Source organism: Planococcus citri, chromosome 3 (genome assembly GCF_950023065.1).
Source record: "Planococcus citri chromosome 3, ihPlaCitr1.1, whole genome shotgun sequence".
Lineage (NCBI taxonomy): Eukaryota > Metazoa > Arthropoda > Insecta > Hemiptera > Pseudococcidae > Planococcus > Planococcus citri.
The window spans coordinates 5,357,579-5,378,444 of NC_088679.1; the positions used below are offsets into that span (position 1 = coordinate 5,357,579).

Sequence of the window (20,866 nt, forward strand, 5' to 3'; positions counted from 1 at the left end):
TGAAGATGTACTAGTTAATGATATTTGGAATGCCATTTTCTTTACAAGTATCATACACAAAACATACTGCTGGTCTATTTATATTTTTTCCAATTTAAAATTTTCAAGAAAAATGCAGATAATGCATGAGTTATTGGTTTCTTATCTGAAATTGAACCTACATCTATCCTAGTGATGTAGTACGTGGTGGGGGTGGTGGTGGTGGTAGTGGTCGGGTTGGTGGTGGAGGTGGTGGAGGAGGTGGTGGTGATGGTGGTCGTTTTGGTTGTTGGAAACACCAGTCCAGATTTTCATAACACTCAAGATATTTCATTTTAATGATATGGATGGACAGCTCACACATGTATTTATACTTTTTTAAATGATGGTTTGAGTACATACACACACACACACACACACACAATGAAAAAATTAGGTTTGGCGGCCCTAAAAAGGGCCATTTTGGTGGCCCTGAAAAGGGCCGTTTTAATGTGTAGATTTCATCCTAGTATAATAACTAGAATTTTTTCTTGAAGCACCACTATAGGTTGAAACGAGAGATGTTGAGGAGTATCATGTTGTTCAAAGTTCCATTATAAGTTAGAACTAGATCAGGTTGATCATTCCATTGATCAATTTTTTCTTGAGTGTCAAACAGTTTATCAAACCTTTTGGGCAAGTTGAATTTCTGCTCTGCGCATTCCACAACAATAGTTGAACCAAACTTGGTATTGCATTTCTTGAAGGAGAACACATGAAATAGGGAACCTTTTGGATAATCTTGGAACTTGGCAAAAGGTTTAAATGCTGTTTCACCAACATCATTGAAGTCTTTTAGTTGAGAGTCCATTGTGTTATAATGATTAGAAATGGTACTGATACTTGTATTTATACTTTTTTTAAAAAGTGGTGGGAGTAGGCAAGACACTGGTTCACTCTTCAAGTGATACTGGTGGTGGGAGAAAATTTGTAGGAATGTCATGAGTCATTGATTTCATCATATGAGAACAAAGATGTAAACAGGAAATGAGTTATCATGTCTTTGATAACCAGTAATGAGTCATATCATTTTCATTTTTTTTCTTTTTTTTTTCAATAGGGTGTAGTTGGAGCACGCTCCAAACAAGTGACCCTAAAGACTAAATCTTTTTATTTTTATTTTTTTTTTATTTTTTTTATTTTTTTTTTTCACATTTTCTTTTTCATTTTTTTCTTTGTTTTTTTTTCACATTTTCCTTTTTTTCCTTTTTTTTTCATTTTAAAAATTTTTACAATAATTTTTGTTACATATCTTTAAGAAAAAGTAATACATTATTTTTAAAAATTTATACATCATTTTTAAAAATTCATACATTATTTTTTTGAAGGGATTGCTTGTATCCATAAGGTATGGTTGAAAAGTCTTTACGAATCAAGCGTTTATTGAATTCAAAGGTGAATTTTTTGGGTTGATACACAGTAGTAAGTTGTTTAGTATTGGTATTACGTGTGATATTTACATTGGTAACACAGACACAATGAAGTTCACGTTCAAGCATTCGTTCCATGGCCTTACCATTAATATGCCTGGCATTTGCAAAGTTGAGGGTGAATCCTTTCACCTTCGTACACTCTTTCTCAGTATTGGTGATGTAATAATACGATTTTGGACCTGTACATAGAAATTTGGTTATGTACACACCATCTCCGAGTTCATTAGTCCATTGGCCAAGTAAATCACCGGTTTTTACTGTATTTAGACCATTATCTACATAGATAATCGAATCAGTGTCGCAGTAGAGGGCAGCATCACCGATTTCATGAAGTAAATCATACAATCGAAGTCTTGCATTAGCTGTGGTGTATGCAGCAACAAAAATATTGGTTTTGCAGTTGTCTTCGATGAATGTATCCTTATGCCTGTAGTTCACTTGAACCATTTCTTCGGACACATATTCAAGACGCAAGTTTTCCAAACGGTCATCAAGTAGTAGTTTATAAAGCTGATTAGGATCGGTGAGATATTCTGTTTGGCTCATGTTCAACCGTTGACCAAATTTTCCCCAAAGGGAGTTCAAACACAATTTCGCAACGGCTCTTCTGCCTGGATTGGGTATTATCTGGTCGATATCCAACTTGATGTTGTAGTGTTCTTCCACTGCTTGAGCATATTCCGTGTTAGTAGAGTAGCCATGTGGACTGGTTTCCAGCTTGATTTTCATCATTGCACCGATGTACTCCTGCCACATTTCATTGGATTTTTCAAAATGCCAGACTTCGTAGATTTCTTGAACCTGGTCAATACCACCTATAGTAAAAGGCCTGAGCGCTGTTTTGTGACGTCATCACTAAAGGGGAATACTTACATATCTAACATATGGTAATACACTATAGAAATGAAAGAAAAATGCACTCCAACGAATTAAATCCGGTGAAAATTTTATTTTTCATATTTTATTCACATGCATAATGAATTTAAGATCACCTACGAATGATTTAAATGAAAACAAAAATAAAAAAACGAGGTTAAACAACATTGTTTTTCAACATTAAAGATGAAAATAATGCATAAACTTGACAAAATTATACCTTCTGAAGGATATTATACAACTCACTGGTGAAATCGAATGAAATATTTGTCAAATAATCCTTAATTCATCAAAATCCCACAAAAATTAAATGATATCAACACTCTTGACTCTATTCCGAAGTATGTATTCCATTTCCAATTCCATTTCAACTACACAGGTAAAAAACGGAAAACCACACAGTTTCTTCAGCAGCAATGTGATTGATGATAACCAACTTGAGTGATAAATTAATGACTAGAACACTTTCAGCTAATTGGTTTCAGTTTTGAGATGTTGATGGTTAATGCCGTTAATGGTTTCTTGATTAGATTATCCATTGTACTTTCACTTTGTAGTTGGATTGGATTGTTGTACTCAATAATATGCAGATTTAAAACGCATTGTAGATTTTATGGTTCAGGTCTATTCATTTCACTATGACATTATTCCAGTTAAGAGTAAAACACAAGCACATACACACATTAGTTTTCATTTTTCAATTCACTTGATATCTACATGTTCAAATCACACAACACAACAGATTGCGAAAAATTCGTTTTTGTACAAAAAGAAAGTAAACCAACACCACCAATGATTGAAAACAACAATATTTCATCACTGTACCACATCTTAGAACGAATTTAATTAATTATTTATCATTTTAATAACTTTTTCAACGAAAGTTTTACTCAATTTCACGAATTCGCCATTTAATCATACGTTAAAATTCAAATGGTAAACACAATCGAGTCCCCTTAAGGTGTGACGTCAGAAGGTGATAACGATTCAGCGCTCAGGCCTTTTACTATAGGTGGTATTGACCTGGTATCCAACTTCGATGGCCTTGTTAACCTCAACTGTCGACCATGTACCAACAAATTGACGCTCGGTAGCGGAGTGTTCACATCTACTTTGACTTTCAATAGCACATTTCAAGCATAATGGGAAAAGTAGTTTCTCAGTTTTATTCATCATGACTTTGACAGGTAACAGAGGAATGATCAGATCATACGGAGCCAAGATTCTACATTTTATGAAACCAAACCAACTCGGATCATGATTGGCAGGTGAATAAATCTTCGTAGGATGTCCAACTGGATAATCGTCATAATACATTACCGTGGGATACAATGAACATACATCGATGTAGTTGATTTTTTCATTCACACCATCAACTGCTTTCTTCAACTTGAAAACTTCGGTTCTACCTCCAAAGAAGGCATCTCGTGGGTTGAGGGGGTTGGTGATTTGTTGGGTAATGTTGCTGGCCTTGTAATTACGATATTCGGTTGATTTTAACCATTTACATTGCCACATTTCTATGACAGTAAATCCAGCTAGTCTCAGTTGTTCGGTACGATCCATTGCCTTCTGGTATAAATCACCCATGCTGTAATTGTTTACCTTATTGACAGTTTCTTCGTTGTAACAATCTGGACAACCATGCCAGAAACACCCATGGAATTGGTACACAGTGTTGGTATCACTATCAAAACCATCAACTTTAACACCACATAAGGATACTTCACCACCATTACCAGCATAAGCAATATTTTCGCTATTGCTGAGAGATTTCAACCACATGAGTGAAATGTCTGAGAACTGATCACTCAACTCCTTGTTGAGGACAGCTATGGTGTTGGGTTTCAGGTACATGCTACGATAAGTAGCCATGCATACACTGGCAATGGTGATATAACAAAAGGGGTCAATGTTAGCAATACCCAGGAAGTCGTTTCGAAGTTGTAAGCATCCACGTCGTAAAATATCCACATCTGAATTGCAGTAGGCAAAGAGCTCTTTTTGCATATCAAATTGATAGCCTTCAGCAACTCTTGCATTATGCCAATCGACAAATTTTTTTCGAGCATCAGGTTTCATACGATTTGCGCAGTAGAATCTCTTATCTGGTATTTTTCCGATGTAATTCTTATTTTCAACAGTGTTGAATAAATGAGGAAAGTATCCCTTATGCAATTCAGTTAGTGCAAAAGTCTTTGGAAAGTCTGAAAGTGCCGATGGAACAAAACAATGACTATCGATGATACGTAATTTGAGGGTCTTGATCTTCAGTTCCATTAACTTGCTGCCATTATAAATTGTCTTAGGTAAAATTGTTTGTTTTAGGCAATACTGAAGAATGAAATGGGCATCATATCCTCGTGCATAATGAGCTATAGCGGTGTAGTTTTTATGCTTTCTACTAATGAGCCATGCACAGAAGTCATCGTTAGTATTGAAGCTGTAGACATTTCCAGAAAAATCGTGAGCAATAATCAGGTTTGGTATATGTTGACCTGTCTCTTGCTGAGCTTCATAATCGAAGAAAATATACTTTTCGGTGTAGGTACACTTTTTATTTTTTATCTTTGATGTTGGATCACAGTTCTGGCAGCCTCCTTCACATTTTCCTCCCTTGGCGCTTGTCATTGTCATGTAGCATTTATGAGTTGCTTTCTCCACAATTTGCTTGCAGTTCCGGCATTTGGCGTAACCACACTTATGGTTTTCTGCATTATCATGTCTCTCAAGCTCATTACAAGTCTTACATTTGTACCATGTTTTGCATACAAATGATTTATGCTGGTTCAGACACTGTTCATTCATGCAGTATCTATTACAATCTTTACAAAAAACACGCCTGATACTTTCAGGGTCGTGTTTCACATCTCTGCATAGATAACATTTGGCACCTTTCACACAGGTGATATGTTTATCTTTCTTTGCATATGATGTTAGGCATTTTTCACAGAAATTTTTAGACCCAAAGAAGGCTTTCATGTTGGTGATTGTGTCATAATGTTCACCTTGCTTGTAGAGATGTATCTTAACATCTTTTTCATCACCTCTGTAGCATACACTGTTGTTGAAATCTGCATTTAACACTGTTATTTGAATGTCAAGTTTTTCTTCAACTTTCTTGAAATCTTTGAGGGTAAAACCAGTTTCAGTATCTTCCAAATTATATCCGATATGTCTACACAATTCTTCAGCCAGTTCTTTCTGAATCAGTCTACCCATTCTGATGGTTTTAATATGAGAGGATTCTAACTGACGACCAAGAATATTATTCTGATAATAGGTGAGTCCCACAATGATGGCTCGTGGTCCACACAAGTTATCATTATTTCTAATTTCAACAACACTTTTCTTTGTGTGTAAATCTTTGGCCAGGTTAACTATACGTGTTCTTGCTCCACCATGTGGCATGGTTATTGTGTGTACGTTGAATGTACATTTGAAGAGATCAACAGTCCCATCCGAAGTGAGAATTTGCATTAATTTCTCCTTTAATGCGTCAATATGATCATCTTCTTTTCTATAACCCGTGGAAATATAGCGATGGCCGAATTGAGGGTTACTTACCCCGAGATCAATTTTATCACCTTTCCGGAACTGTGACTGTTGTTTGGAAAAATTCAGCATCTCTTCAAGTGATTTGGTTATGAGGTCAACTGGTGGCAGTTTTTCAACATCTTTTTTCAGTTGCATTTCATAATCCCGGAACTGTACACCCATTCTCTTGGTGATTTGGGAGTTGATTTCTTTCACTTTAATATATTCCAGTGATGTATAGTCGTCATGGTCATTATCATCATCATTATCAATGTCTGAAGAATCGCCTACCTTGGAAATCTCATCAGTTGGAGCAGCAGCATCACTGGTAGTAATATTAACAGTGGTATTACCATCAACTCCTCCACCAAAGTAGATATTCTGTGTTGGTTCAACTTCATCTTGATTAGAAGCTGTATATCGTTGTAGTATACGCTTCTTAATTGGAAGGTTTTCAACATTGATATCACTGACCGAAACAATTTTTCTTTTTAAACCACGCGAATTATCACAAATATTACCCGAACTCTCACGATCAATACACGGATTATTATGATTTATACTTGAACACTCACGATCAGTATTGTCCGTCCAACATAGCTTGAGCTGAATTGTGTCAGTTGCATTTTATGGAAGCCAAAAAGGAATAACAGAAGGGTTTCCCAAATTGATTAGCTTTTATCTTGATTTATTTCAATAAATCTTTTCCCAGCCAATCAGCCATAAATAAACATGCAAAATAAACATAGCCAACAATTTTTACTCTCTAAAAAATTTTGGGAACCAAAAAAATTTGGAAAAATTCATGAAAAATTTGTTGGAATTCGGCTTATGCAAATGACACAATTCAGCTCAAGCTATGTTAGACAGACAATACACAAACAATCACGATCAATTACTGAACAATTACGAACAATTACCGAACAATCACGATCAATTACCGAACAATTACGAACAATTACCGAACAATCACGATCAATTACCGAAGAATTATGAATAACTTCAGAACAATTACAATCAATTACCGAACAATTACAAACAATCACCGAAGAATTACGAATAACTTCCGAACAATTACGATCAATTACCGAACAATTACTATCAATCACTGAACTGTTACAATTATTAACTAACGAACTATCACAATTAACAACTGTGTTGCACGGCATTTTAAAAACATAATGAGAAATTTGTGCTTGGGACCTCTATTTATACTTTTCTTAACCACAGATAGAGTAAATAAAAAGAGTGGGGGTATGTTGAAAAAGAGTGGGGGTAATGGAAAATCTATAAATACATGTTAAAATGATGACTCATTTCCTGTTGATAAGATAAGAGTTTCTAAGAATTATTGCACAACATGTCTGTTGATAAGATAAGAGTTTCTGAGAATTCTGGCTAGACAAAACAAAAATTAAGATCAAAGAGAATGCCGCCTTCCTAATGAGATAAAAATTTAAGATAAGATTAAAATTGTTGATAATTTATGGAATGCTGACTCATTTCCTATTGATAAGATAAGAGTTTCTAAGAATTATTGCGCAACATATCTGTTGATAAGATAAGAGTTTCTGAGAATTCTTGCTAGACAAAACAAAAATCAAGATCAAAGGGAATGCTGCCTTTCTAATAAGATAAAAATTCAAGATAAGATTAAAATTGTTGATAATATTTTATAGAATGCTGACTCATTTCCTGTGCTTTGATGTGCTGCTATCCTGATAAGATAAAAATAGCAATGATGACTCATTTTTTTAATAGTTTGATTTGAGATAAGATAAAAATGGTTGATAATTTATGTTATGCTGACTCATTTCCTGTGCTTCAATGTGTTGCTAATTGCCATTCTGATAAGATGAAAATAGCAGATGACTCATTTCCTGTCTTTTAATTTGAGAGCAAATGTGTAAACCTCAATCTATAAATAGAAGTATCAATTACCAGCATTGTGATACAACAAAGATAATATGAGTTCCCAAAAATTAAAAAACAGCATTAATGTTATTAATTTTGATAATAATGTAAGAAAACCACATCGTAAGGTGGAAATGTTCCCTGATGTCATCCGTTGCGGTATGTTTGGACCTAGTGGTGCTGGCAAGTCAAATTTACTTCTTACCATGTTAGTATATATTCGACCATTTCGGCATTTGTACTTGTGTTCCAAAACTAGTTACCAGGAAAAGTACAAAACTCTTCGTGAACTCATATATAACCACAATAAAGGGAAGAAAAGTAAAAAGCAGATGATTAACATTCATGAGGTAGCTTCTGAAATCCTACCTGAGCCTGAAGAATTGGAAAATGATTCAATAATCATATTTGATGACATATTGACAGAGAAGCAAGATAAAGTAGCAAATTTTTTTCTGCGAGGTAGACACAGAAATATTTCATGTTTTTACCTAAGTCAAACATACACTAAAATACCAAAAAAGAGTGGTATTCGTGAAAACTTTAATTATGTCATCTTATTTAGACAAGATTTAGTCAACTTGAGACAGGTTTACACTGAATATGTAACAGATGTCACATTTGATAAGTTCCGTTCCATATGTAATAGTTGTTGGTATGAACCATATGGTTTTCTTGTGATTGATGTGGAAAGTGAAAAATGTAAATATAAGAAAAAGTTTGATTCCTGTATAAAAACTCAGGCTACCACATGACTGGTATTAAAAATCGTGTACAATTGTATGACTTATACAAAGAATTCTTTCAAAAAAACTATAAATAGTAGTACATGAATGCTAACTTGATATAATATTTCAATGGCACATATTGAAGAAAATTATGATGATTTCATCGAACATTTTGAGTATAATGATTATAAACCACCACAATCTGAAGATATTAATCAGGCTGGTGGGGAATTTCCAATCACTATATATAGTGAGGACATCATAACATTACCTTGTGAAAGTGTACTAGTTTTCACAGGTCAAATCAAACTTGAAGAAACAACTGAAACCGCTACTAAAAATGTAAAGCCTATTGATCCCACTAAAATTGCTTTTGATACAAATGGTATTTTACATCGTTTTGATCACATTGAGTATAAAATTGGTGACAATAAAATTGATGACATTAGAAAACCAGGAACGGCTACAACTATGAAAGGTTTATTATCTTTTCAACCAAATATGTCACGCTCATTATCTGGTTGGGATATATATCCTAATTCGTCAAATAACCTGATCAATGATCAAGGATACTTCACTATAATAAAACCATTGAGTGAAGTGATGGGTTTCTTTGAAGATTTTCGTCAATGTATGGTACGTGTACCACAATCCTTGATATTTCATAATACTACTGCATCTGACAATATAATGATGTATTCAGATAATACAGGGTATAATGTCACTGTGATATTTAAAGAAATTATTTGGCGAATGAGACATGTAAAACTTCGAATAGATAAAGAAATTAAGTTGAGAAAAGAAGTATTGGGTAATACTAATTTTACTATGTTTTACCGTCATTGGTTATATCAATGCACAGCAATCCCTGCTCAATCTACAGAGTACACCTGGGAAATACCTGTTGCCTATTCCCGTGTAAAGTGGGTTATTGTAGCGTTTCAAAAAGACTCTAGCTACAGTATTAATAAAAGAATGAGTCAATTTGAATTATTTAATGTAGAAAATGTGCAATTGTCCATTAACAACTACTGGCTATACCCCAAAGATCGTCTCAATGTTAAAGTTAGCGAAAGAAAAGCTGGTAATTTGTATGATATGTTTCTGTCATTCCCCAAATCATATTATAATAGACAAGAGCGTGATCCTATTTGTGATTATGGTACTTTTTTGTCCAAGTACCCTATGATTGCAATTGATTGTTCACATCAGCCTGAAACAGTTAAAGATTCACTGATCAATGCAAAATTGCTCATCAATCTTCGTGAAGGCTTTCCAATCAATGCCAAATTACACCTAGTTATGATTATGGATCGTAAAGTCATTTACAATCCTTTGACCAATCAAGTAATCACTTAGTAAATAGTAGTAGTAGTAGTGCAAAAAATATGAAATAGTTTTTTTTTTTTTTTTTTTTTTAAATCATGTTTCAAAGAAATAAATTCAAAAAATTATTTCAATTAAAAAAAAAAACAAATTGAGACTGATGACTCATTTCCTGTTGCTAAGATAAAAAATTCTGAGTATTCTAGCTAGATAAAACAAAAAATTAAGATAAGATCAAAGAGAATACCACCTTGTTTACCACAAGTTAAAACTGATGACTCATGTCCTGTTGATAAGATAAGCACTTCTGAGAATTATTGCACAACATGTCTGTAGATAGAAGTTGGAGTGGGGGTAATGAAAAAAAAATATATAAGTAGGAGTGGGGGTAATGAAAAATCTACAAATAGGAGTGCGCTGTTCATTAGAAGTCACTACTCATTGGGATCTCATACAGGACAGACGTGTTTTGTAGAAGTTGCATGCGCATCCCCCCACTCCTTTTTTTCTTTCTATTTGATTAGGAGTGGGGGTAATGAAAAGCCAATAAATAGGAGTGCGCTGTTCATTAGGAGTCACAACTCATTGGGATCTCATACATGACAGACGTGTTTTGTAGAAGATGCGCGCACATCCCCCACTCCTTTTTTTGTTTCTATTTGATTAGGAGTGGGGGGGGGGGGGTAATAAAAAACCTATAAATAGGAGTGCGCTGTTCATTAGGAGTCACAACTCATTGGGATCTCATACATGACAGACGTGTTTTGTAGAAGTTGCACACGCGTCCCCACTCCTTTTTTCCTACTATTTCATTAGGAGTGGGGGTAATGAAAAATATATAAATAGGAGTGCACTGCTCGTTAGAAGTCAGAACTTGTTTTGATCTCACACATGTCAGTTGTTTGTGCTGTGTTACTTATACTAAGTATAATATAGGTAATTGGTTAATGTTATTTTAGATTAAGTATTAGATATATTTAGATTAGGTAACTATAGGTCAAGGTCGTCAATCTAGTGTTCTATATCCGATAATATTATAGAATACTTCTGGGTTAAGGTCATTGACCTAGTGAGTGTTCTATATTCAGTAAATTTATAGAACACTTCCTCATCAACTGTTCTATATCCAGTAAATTTATAGAATATAGAACAACAACAACAACAAACTGCAACTGCATCAACAACAACAACAAACTGCAACTGCAACTGCAACTGCAACTGCAACTGCATCAACAACAACAACAACAACAACAACAAACTTCCTGTAGTGTAGGGGTCAGTATAGAACACTTCCGGGTGTGCCCGGGAGTGTTCTATAGTGACCCCTATACTACTATTCTGGAATAATTTTTCAAGACGAACAAAAAAGCTAGACCCTATCTCTAAAACCAAAGGGGCTACGGGCAATCATACTTTGCAAATACACATAGAATAAGTAAATTTTTTCCAAGTTTTTCAAAAATTTTCAAAAGTTGAATTTTTGTCACAATTTTGAAGATAAATTCTTGTGTAACTTTTTATAAGACGAGCAAAAAATGTCATTTCATGAAATTGTTCAACTTTGAAATGAAGCATACGTTTCCAAAACGCACTAATAAGTCCAAAAAAATATTGATAAGAAATTCATGGTACTTAGTACAATTTGGATACGTAGAAATGGCTCAAATTGGTTGATTTTTTAATATGCTGTAGCCAAGATTCTTGGGCATAACATATCAAAAAATCAGCCATTATGGGATGCAACTTTATGCTAGATGGCCTTGCAACCTCAAAATCTATGAAAATGGACTTAGTGCGTTTTGGAAACGTATGCCTCAAATTGAAGGAGCCAGAAACAAAAATTTACAAAAATTTTGAGACACCAATAAAAATTTATTTGACCATGGAGCCTTCAGTTTTAGAGATAGGCAATTTAGTCAAAGAACCTTTTTTTGTTCGTCTTCAAATATTATTCCAGAAAATTGAATTTACGAAAATCCTTATACCCCTGCCCCTTCAATTTTCAAAGTAGGTTTTTCGTAGATCAACGAAATATCAGCGTTCTGATCGGCGATCATCACTTCTATCCTTTCCCACGTCAACTCATGAAAAGAGACTACATGAACATCCAAAACCAGAAGCAATCCAGCTTCTTGATCAATGGACCTAATTTAGAATACTTCCTATTGGGACGATGGTACTTAAAATTTTTATTCAAGTTTGTCAATGTTATATCAATGTACCTATGTAAGTACGGGAGAATGCCTATTGGCAGTATACCAGTACCAAATTAATAACTAGTAAATGATGTAAAAAAATTCACTTACGTTCTACAAATACGTCAACCATTTCCCGAAATTCATCGCGTTCTTTCTCGAGATTATTGATATAACGGATTAGATCTTCACTTCCGCATTCCGCTTTCAGCTTTTCATAATCAGGGGTATTATTACTCGTACTTATAACTGAAACATAATTTACCGTTGGTATTAATTTCAGAAAATACATACATTCCTATACAAAGCGTTTTGGGGTAATTTTTGAAATCACCAATCTTCGTGTCAAGAGAAACCTACTGAACTAATTTTTGGTTCAAATTTTGTAGACTGGTGTAAATTAGCGAATTATTTAAATAGGTAGGTATAACGTCTGATTTTAAAAAATATCGTTTTTGCCTCCCTTTTTTCAATTTGAAAATTTCTTTCCCCCCTAAAACACTTCCAAAATGAACATTTTTCGTAGTACCGTAGAGAAGGGTCATTTACATCTTATTCACTATCAATGTGCAAAATTTCAAGCAAATCGGTTCGTTATTAGTACTCACCTACAATATTTTTATGAAATCATTAAAATGTCTATTAATTCATTACGTAAGTAATAAATACCGAATTGGTATAATGGTGGTAAAACTAGCAAATAGGTAAGTAAATCGTTAAGAATATTATTATATCAGATTTAAATCTATTTACCAGAAACGATGTCCAATAAAATCACTGCTGAGAGAACTACAACAATAGCGAATATGATTTTCATGTTTGTTTTTTTTTTAAATAAGATTACTGAAAGCAAAGGACGAAATTGAAATGATGAAAGACGAATATTAGTGCATGAAGTGAACTTCAATCAGATTAAATGAGAGTGTGGATTTATCTGATTGTCTTTCCGATTACACAAAACGATTAGATGGGTATCATTTTTCTATAGGTATCCACATCAAAATATTTCCCTGGTTTCAGGAATAATAAGTACCTATCTTTCAATATTTCGACATAATTAAGTAATACGAAATATCTGCGAAGAAAAGATTTTCAAAACACAAATTTATTTAAAAATCTGCGATTTTCAAATTTTCAACCGCTTAGTAAAACCTTAAAAGTAGTCTTATTTTCATTTTGGCCAGGTCCATGAAACAGGTTGAGTTACGACAGGAGCGAAAAAACCACGATTTTTTCCAAAATGTTCCCTCTCTGAGAGTCAATTTCTCTCCACCAGGAGCACCTCTCAAGCTAAAATTTTTTCTGAGTAACTTTCAACTCAAAATGAAGGTCTTTGCTAAATTTAATCAAAATCCGCCGATTTTTGTAGGTGCACCTACTTCATAAACTCAATAAATTCAAACTCACAGCAGTAAATAGGAACACTCGAAGGAAACTTTACAGCACAAGAAGACAATGAAAACAGATACACAAGCAAGCTTTAATGTAAAACAATACACGTGAACGTGCATACACAATCAACTAATATAAATTTCTTATAAGTTAAGAGAAGCTCCGTAGGTAATAGAAATCTTAACCTATAAAAAGCTAGTTTTTCAGTTACCTACACACAGTAGGTACACATACATAATTATTATGTCATAGGGGTAAAATTTAACCAATAAAATTTCGCTAATTTATGAACTACCCGAAGTAGATTTAAAGCTTGTAAAATCACTACTTAGAGTTAGAACAAGACGATGGTTAAATTTTAACCTAGTTGAAAAACTAGTCTGAAAAAAAAATACCTTGTACGCGAAATATCACTCATGTATATAAGTCCTATAAATTGAAACGATAAGAAAAAAAGTTCACGAACCAAGAAAATAACGTTTACTATAAGTAGATAGTGTATATCAACGTAGGGAAAAATTAAGTAATATCATTTGAATTATTATTTATGTAGGTACCTACTTTAGATGTATAAAATGGATGGGTAAGAGTAAAATAACATATTCGTTGAAGGTACTTTTAGAACCTTCTGACTTCAAGATACAGTTAAATTCAAGTACCTATCTGAAGCCAAACTGTTCCAAATTTCTATGAAAAAATTTTCGTTATTTCTATTTGAATTTCCATACGATTGAACTTTCCGACAGTAAGATACACCGGATGAAAAAATGGAACGCTATTATAATAATTAAAATATCACAACCGACTAGAACCAGATGAATATAAAAATAACAAAGAAATTTTTGCAACGTCGTATAAAACAAAAATGTTGGAAAACTTTTTCATGATATCGAAACCAAGAATGAAATGCACGTAAAAGAGGTAACGGTAGATAATTGACGGGCCAGAGGACATGTTGAAAAAAATTACGTATTAAAAAACATTCGCATTCGTATTGTATTTTTCAATTCTGTGTAAATATGAAGTTTGTAGCAGCGGAGCAAAAATTTCCTGGAATGATTTCGAAGTGGAACTTCTTAAGTTCTATAGTACATACGGGTAAAATTAAATTAAATGCGTGAGTTGAAGCGAATAAAGCTTATGTAAATTATAATGATTCAAAATTAAGATTATCTGAGCTTAAAAATAGTCGGACCAGAAAATAATATGGGTGAGAGTGTGTAAGTGCTGAGTTTTCATTCCGAGATCGTATTTCCATGTTTTCGAATGATTGAATGACTGATGTAGGCTGATTGAAAGCATACTGGGATTGGACTAGAAGAAGTTTACTACGAAACTTCATTGTATTCCGGTCACTGATAATGAACAATGAGTATTTTATGCTAATGTAATTTAACGTATACAGATTGTAATATAAGGGTACGTATAGAAAAGATAAGGATAATATTCAAAACTGGGAATACTGATTGAATAATTTAACTAAACTGCAGTATTTAGCATATCTGGGTAAATAATACCTAATTATTCGTTCGTAACTGCTCACGAAAAAAAAAATGAATAAAATAACGATATACACATCATATTGTAAGTATGGTAACTAATAATAGACACATAAAAAAACGAAAACAAAATATAATAAAAACAAAAAAAGAAAAACCAAAGGAAATGGATCTAAAATGGACGAAGGTTGTATAAAAAATACGACAAAAAATAGAGAGTGAAGGACTGAGATTAGAGTATTATAACGCGATTAATTTACTTTTACATTGAGTGGAGGCCCATTTCTCCTTGACTTTCGTATTTTCGCTGATTTGAAAGCTTTCTTGAGTACGTTCGAAATTACGTAACCTTCTAGGATCCAAATTGGAACTAAGGTTTTGCATACCTTTGGCAAGTTTAGACAACGGTGACGAAGGACTGACCAGTGCTGTGGTAGCGCTAGTGAATCCGGATCTCAGTGATCGAAAAGCGTTATCTTCGTGCGCACTTGAGGATAAATTAAGAGAAAGATCTTTATCCGAACTACTCCGTCCGATTTGTTCTTTTAGTACGAGAGTATCGACACCGTCGGATGAGTGACTTTTTTCCATTTTTACTTCTGGACTCGAAATAGCTCCGAGGGGAAGACTAGCGGAAGCTTTATCTATAATGATTTCAGGATTGGCGCCGGAATCACAACGTTGGACGCATTCGGTTGATGTTCCAGTAACCGGATCTTTTTTCAGAGCTGATTCTATGTCTGCGTTGCTTAATACGATGCCAGCTGTAGGTAAGAAGGCTTCTTGAGAGGTGTTTGTGTCTGTTAGCTCGATCGATGTGTCTGGGACCTGGAAAAATTGGGGTAAAGTAAGACGATTTTACGGTTTGGAAGAAGATAGAAATAAAATATAATTTTAAAATCTGCTACGAGCTCGAAAAAACTTACAGTTTTATCTTTATTTTTCGAGAATCTGAAATTTTGGCCAAATTTGTTGAACTTACTGAACTGCTGCGAAACGTTAGATAATGCTTTAGAACCTACGAGCAAGCAAACATTCAAGTTTTTAATCATTTACCAATTAAAACAACCAAAAAAACAAAATATTTCGAAAACCACCGAAAATATTTTTTATTCACTTCGGTTTGAATTTCTCGATGAATAAAACATCAACTCACCAACATTCTTCAAAGACGAAAACTGCACATCGGAAGTTTTCAAATTATCTGGCATCAATAAGGATCCTTTACGTTGTAACATTCGCACATTGAGCTCCAACTCTCCAAGTCCATCCACTTCATAAGCCACTTGAATAGTTTCAGCAATCGCTCTCAATGATTCTAAAACACGAAATAATAAAGAAAATTCATTACTCAATGAAACGAAGAACAAACTTTGTTTGGAAAGCATATTGAATCAATGACACGAACCTATTTTCTCTTCGTCGGTTTTGATAGTGACCGCGATATTATTAAAGAATCGTAAATTGGTCGACTTGAAATTATAATGCATCGTGACGTTGGGTTTTTCTGGATTTGGACAATAATGTAAGACGAAGACCGGAGTATTTTGCGAGTTCTTCGATGGACTTAGTTTTTGCATGTGACCAGAAGAGTTTGACGGACTAGTTGGATTATTCCAAACGATGATTTCCAATAATTTGAGATTTTTTAGAGGAATTTCTTGGAATTTGGTTACTTTATCGAGTTCGCCGTCGTAACTGAAAAAATAATCATTACTCGAACGTTCGCCAATCGTTGAGATTCTCGACGATTGTGATTTTAAAAGCTCGACTTACTCTGCTAAGAAACAGGAAGCACGTGTTAAAACTAAAATTGTATCTATTTCAGCGCTATGAGAAGTTTCATGAATATTCCTGCACAAGAAAACATCAAAACAAGATATTGATCAATCGAGATTCATACGAGTACGAAGATTTCAACTATTGGGTCATTTCATGTCAATTCGACCCGAGCTTTGAAGTCAAGTCTATTCTGCCAGTGGGAATTGGGATCCCTCCCTGTCCCATGTGAGTAAAGTTGATATGAAATGACCATAATTTATAGGGCTAATATACATTTACAAAATACTGACTGATAATCGGCGTTCAATAACGCCCACGATGCAATAACCGAACACGGATCTTCGATCAATAATTTTTTCACGTCTTCGATAACTTGTTTTATACGTTCGATTGTTAGTAAATGTTCTTCTTCGTTGATCGGACTATCTGGGCTATCTTCCTCGTCATCTTCACTGCTGTTAGATTGCTGATTGATATGCTCTTCGATATTATTACCTGAGAACATGAAAATAGAATAAATCTAATGCTTTAAGGGCTATAGTCACAAATTCATAACCGAAAAGAAGAACAATTCAGTTGAAATTCACAATGAAGTGAAAAAATAAAAAAAATGTCCATAATTCTGGATCACAACTTACCCAACATTATATCCAAAGCAGCTTGTCTGGTCGTATCTTTGAATCGGTTCAAATAATACCTGAAAAATAATCGACAGTTTTAAACTCGATAACACTAATTCGACGAGTGATTAATTTTTTAGTCATTTCGAAAAATCAAAACCATTCGAGGAATTAGAGGATTATTTGCTGCAGAGTGAAAGCTAAACTCTAGAGAATGGTAAAACGTTAATCAAAAAGCCAACAAGAATAAAAAAAATTATCGAAGCGAAAAATTCGTTGATACGTTGGTAGTTCAGATTCAGCTTGTTCTACGCGAATGAAATAATGCATAAGTTGATTAACTAACCTCGAAAACAAGTATAGAAATTCGGTCACACGTAATTCATTGATGAAAACAAAATTTTCAGTCGAATCTGTGACCTGATACATAGGAAGATTAAATTGATCGAGTAACGGTAACGCAACTGAATCTACCAACGTAATTAATGAAGTCTCACAATCTAGAGGTTCACCTTGCATTAATTCCAGACAAATCTGCGTATAATGCTCGGCGTAATGGCTTCGGATATAACTGGACAAAGAAATTTCAAAAATGGTTACAAATTGATGCGAAATGGGATCGAATTTTTTCATCGTGCAGATCAACTTAGGGTGGCTGAGAAGACTGGAGGAGTAGATAAAGGGGTTAAATAGTATACGAAATTGATTTACCGATTGGCTGAGTTCATTCCATCTTTCATTAGGCCACTTATTTTTCTGTTACCGGTTCGAGTGATGTCGCCCTGTAAATGAAATTGTTGATCAGTCGAGAATTTAACGATGCATTGGGAAAAATTCAGATAATGAGTCGATATGACTTCGTAAGCGGATCAAACTGGTTCAACCAGATCACTCTTGGAAAATACTCAGTAGGTATTCTCACCTTTAAAGCATTTGTACCAGCGTATTGTTTGCTAATTACATCGCCATTATTAGCCCACATCTGTTGAGTAATTGAAAGCAAATTATAAGGCGCTTCCGGCGACATTAGTCCCAATTTTATCAGCTGCGACATCATCACTTCTCGAGCTATAGCAGTCTGTACAAAAATAATTCAAAATTATTCGCTTTTCTACGAGTAAAAATATCGAACAAACTCGTATCTAAAATCACATACCTGAACAACATTCGTTCTGTCTAAACAATCGATACAGTTGACTCGAAAAGTTCCATTTTGCTTCGAAATCAAACCTTGATTATCAACCCAAGTATAATTCATACGACTAATTTCATCTTGTATTTCGTCGATCAATAACGATACGTTCTCAAATTTCATACCACGACTAAAAACAAATTACATCGATTATTACTTCCACCAGATTCCAAAACCCAATTAAATCTCCAATACTGACCAGTAATAGTGTAAATCGAAAGTAATATAGGTAATTTTTTCATTATCAAATGAACAAATGTGTTCAGCATATTCATCTCCTACCACAGCTTCTTTACCGGTTCTCTCTACTAAATTGACTATAGCTACTGGACCGTACATTTCAATCTCTTCGGACAGATGTTTCTCAAAAGCGACCTGGTTTTCTTCGTAACCTGTAAAAGAACACCTTTTATCAAACTATTCGACGAAGCTTATACTCGAGAAAAATTTCTTACTTTTATGAAGCTGCGGAGGAGGTCGATATTTATACCCTTGCTGAGACCAAAAGAGCGGAATCGAACCTCTGATTTGCACAAAGCTAACTACGTGAGATTTGTATTGGAGTATTTGTTCGGTTTCTACGTAATTAGCACAGTGGCCATGTTCATCGAGCCCTCTGCGTTTATATCGAGTACCAACTCTGTGACGACTACGACGGCTGATTAATGATATCGTGAAAACCTGCGCAGAAAGTTATTCATTATTACAACTGAAATCGAAAATTAGAAAGTAGAGAGTGAAAAATTTACTTCGTGCTTCTGATTTTCTTTGAAAAAAGTTTTGCATTGCTTGATTTCAACGTAGCCTTGAATAATAGGCATAATCCATACTTTAGCTAGAGGTGAATCTATATTGATAATATCTTGTAACATGTGTTGATTCCAGAAGAATCTTTCGTCTACGTAATCCAATAAATTCGATTCGTAATTTTCGCTATCCTTTTCGGAAAATAAGTATTGTCTGTAAGTAGAATTGGTAATATCGCCTCCGGCTGGACAAAAGTAAAACGAATCTGTATCTGTGAATATTCTATGCAGCTCTTCCTTAATACGTCTTTTATATTTTTCACGTTCTCTGGCTTCTTTACGGTTCTGATTAGGGAACTGAAACGAATCCACGTTCGTTAATTCAACGCAGATTACTACGAAATACGACTAATGTATGCAAAATGATCATACTTGTAGAGGAGTACTACTCTGAGCCGATGTTTTAATATTAGTAGTAGCCGTTTTTAACGAAGTCCATGTCTTTGATATGGCTGAATTGGCGATATTTTGTTCTTGCATGTAGGCGATTCTATGATGTTTAGAACACGGTTTCAAATTCAAATCTTGATAAAACTAGAAACATCGTACACGAAGATGATTAATACAAGAGTGTGATGAGTACAGGTACATTGAAACAGTTTAAGAAATCTCACATCGACTGTAGGATTGAACATAGCTATAGATTTGATCTTATGCACAGCATGTCCAGAAGGTAACTCTCCAACACAAACGCTTTCTCTGACTAGTAATATGTAATCCTCGATAACTGGGCATTGAATACGACCGATGAAACCGAAAAATATACCCAAACATTCCGGATCTTGTCCATTAGCCAGTTCCCAAGCTGAAATTAAATGTGAAAAGGTATAGATTTTTGTAATACAATAAAAATCAGAGACGAGTAATAGACACACTTACCTGGTTTAATGGATAATTCTCCGGATTTTTTATCGATCCAAAGGCTACTTTCACCACATAAGAGTACGAAGAAATTTTCCGTACGAAAAATTTCCATATTGTATGCTTCTATTTGATGATAAATCACTGAGTTTCTTTACATATTGAGCTGGTATTTGATCAGCATGTAAAACAAATTACATGTATTACTTGATTATCTCGCGATCGAACATGATATAAATGAGTTAGAAACGGATACGAAACGGGGAATTTTTAATTTCAACCTTCATTTCCTCGAAATATGAATAATTTTTGAATTTCTCATCGACAGGAAACTAGGAAGAGTCTTTTTCTTATCAAATATCAATGATTTCTAATGACGTCATTCGTGTTTTCCAATTATTTCGAAAGGTTTCGGTTAGATCAAATCGGTCGGCCATCTTTGGTGCAGAATAACAATAGAATTCAATGAAACGTCACAGTGACGTCACTTGACGGACAGCTGTACTGTGCTGTGATTGGCTGAAATCATTCATTTTGTACCAAAGATGGCCGACTGATTTTATCTGAATGAAGCTTTAGTGCCTTATTCGAAAGGTTTCGGTTTCGGTTCGGAGAATAGAACGAATATCATCGTCGAGTTCGGTTCGGTTTCGGTTCCGATCTGATTCCGATCCAGCTAATTTTTTA

General features: G+C 34.3%; 2 protein-coding genes across 5 annotated transcripts in view; both read right to left on the reverse strand.

Annotated features, from left to right (window-relative positions):
- LOC135841092 (uncharacterized) overlaps window positions 1-13,057 on the reverse strand; it is a 28,500-nt gene extending 15,443 nt beyond the window's left edge. Inside the window, exons 1-3 of one of the 3 annotated variants that reach the window (XM_065357892.1) lie at window positions 12,781-13,057; window positions 12,139-12,276; window positions 1,126-9,719 (exon numbers count right to left, since the gene is read on the reverse strand). In XM_065357892.1, the coding sequence (XP_065213964.1) occupies window positions 3,315-6,047 (2,733 nt within the window). In that variant the 5' untranslated portion in view covers window positions 6,048-9,719; window positions 12,139-12,276; window positions 12,781-13,057 and the 3' untranslated portion in view covers window positions 1,126-3,314. Of the gene's footprint in view, window positions 1-1,125; window positions 9,720-12,138; window positions 12,277-12,780 lie in introns of those variants that run through there. The other 2 variants (XR_010557843.1, XR_010557842.1) reach the window with 2 other exon arrangements.
- A 430-nt stretch (window positions 13,058-13,487) lies between these two features.
- On the reverse strand, window positions 13,488-20,556 carry sp3 (spermathreecae). 2 transcript variants are annotated; one of them, XM_065357720.1, is made up of 17 exons: window positions 20,198-20,556; window positions 19,933-20,123; window positions 19,691-19,852; window positions 19,262-19,615; window positions 18,968-19,193; window positions 18,712-18,904; window positions 18,477-18,642; window positions 18,243-18,398; window positions 18,032-18,102; window positions 17,667-17,891; window positions 17,339-17,397; window positions 16,991-17,195; window positions 16,695-16,772; window positions 16,327-16,616; window positions 16,075-16,236; window positions 15,845-15,936; window positions 13,488-15,746 (listed from the first exon to the last, which is right to left on the reverse strand). In XM_065357720.1, exons 1-17 carry the CDS (start codon window positions 20,292-20,294, stop codon window positions 15,159-15,161), a joined length of 3,315 nt encoding a protein of 1,104 aa, XP_065213792.1. In that variant the 5' UTR covers window positions 20,295-20,556; the 3' UTR covers window positions 13,488-15,158. The 2 variants fall into 2 exon arrangements, with proteins under 2 accessions (XP_065213792.1, XP_065213793.1); XM_065357721.1 differs by lacking the exon at window positions 17,667-17,891.
- Between the last annotated feature and the right edge of the window lie 310 nt (window positions 20,557-20,866).

What these genes read in the sequence shown, in the direction of transcription:
- sp3 (XM_065357720.1), bottom strand. Translation starts at nt 20,294, where the DNA reads ATGGAAATTTTTCGTACGGAAAATTTCTTCGTACTCTTATGTGGTGAA. An exon ending in AGAGTAGTACTCCTCTACAA is followed by an intron (nt 19,616 to 19,690) that starts GTATGATCATTT and finishes GATTCGTTTCAG; the next exon opens with TTCCCTAATCAGAACCGTAA. An exon ending in TTCGTCTTTGAAGAATGTTG is followed by an intron (nt 15,937 to 16,074) that starts GTGAGTTGATGT and finishes GCTTGCTCGTAG; the next exon opens with GTTCTAAAGCATTATCTAAC.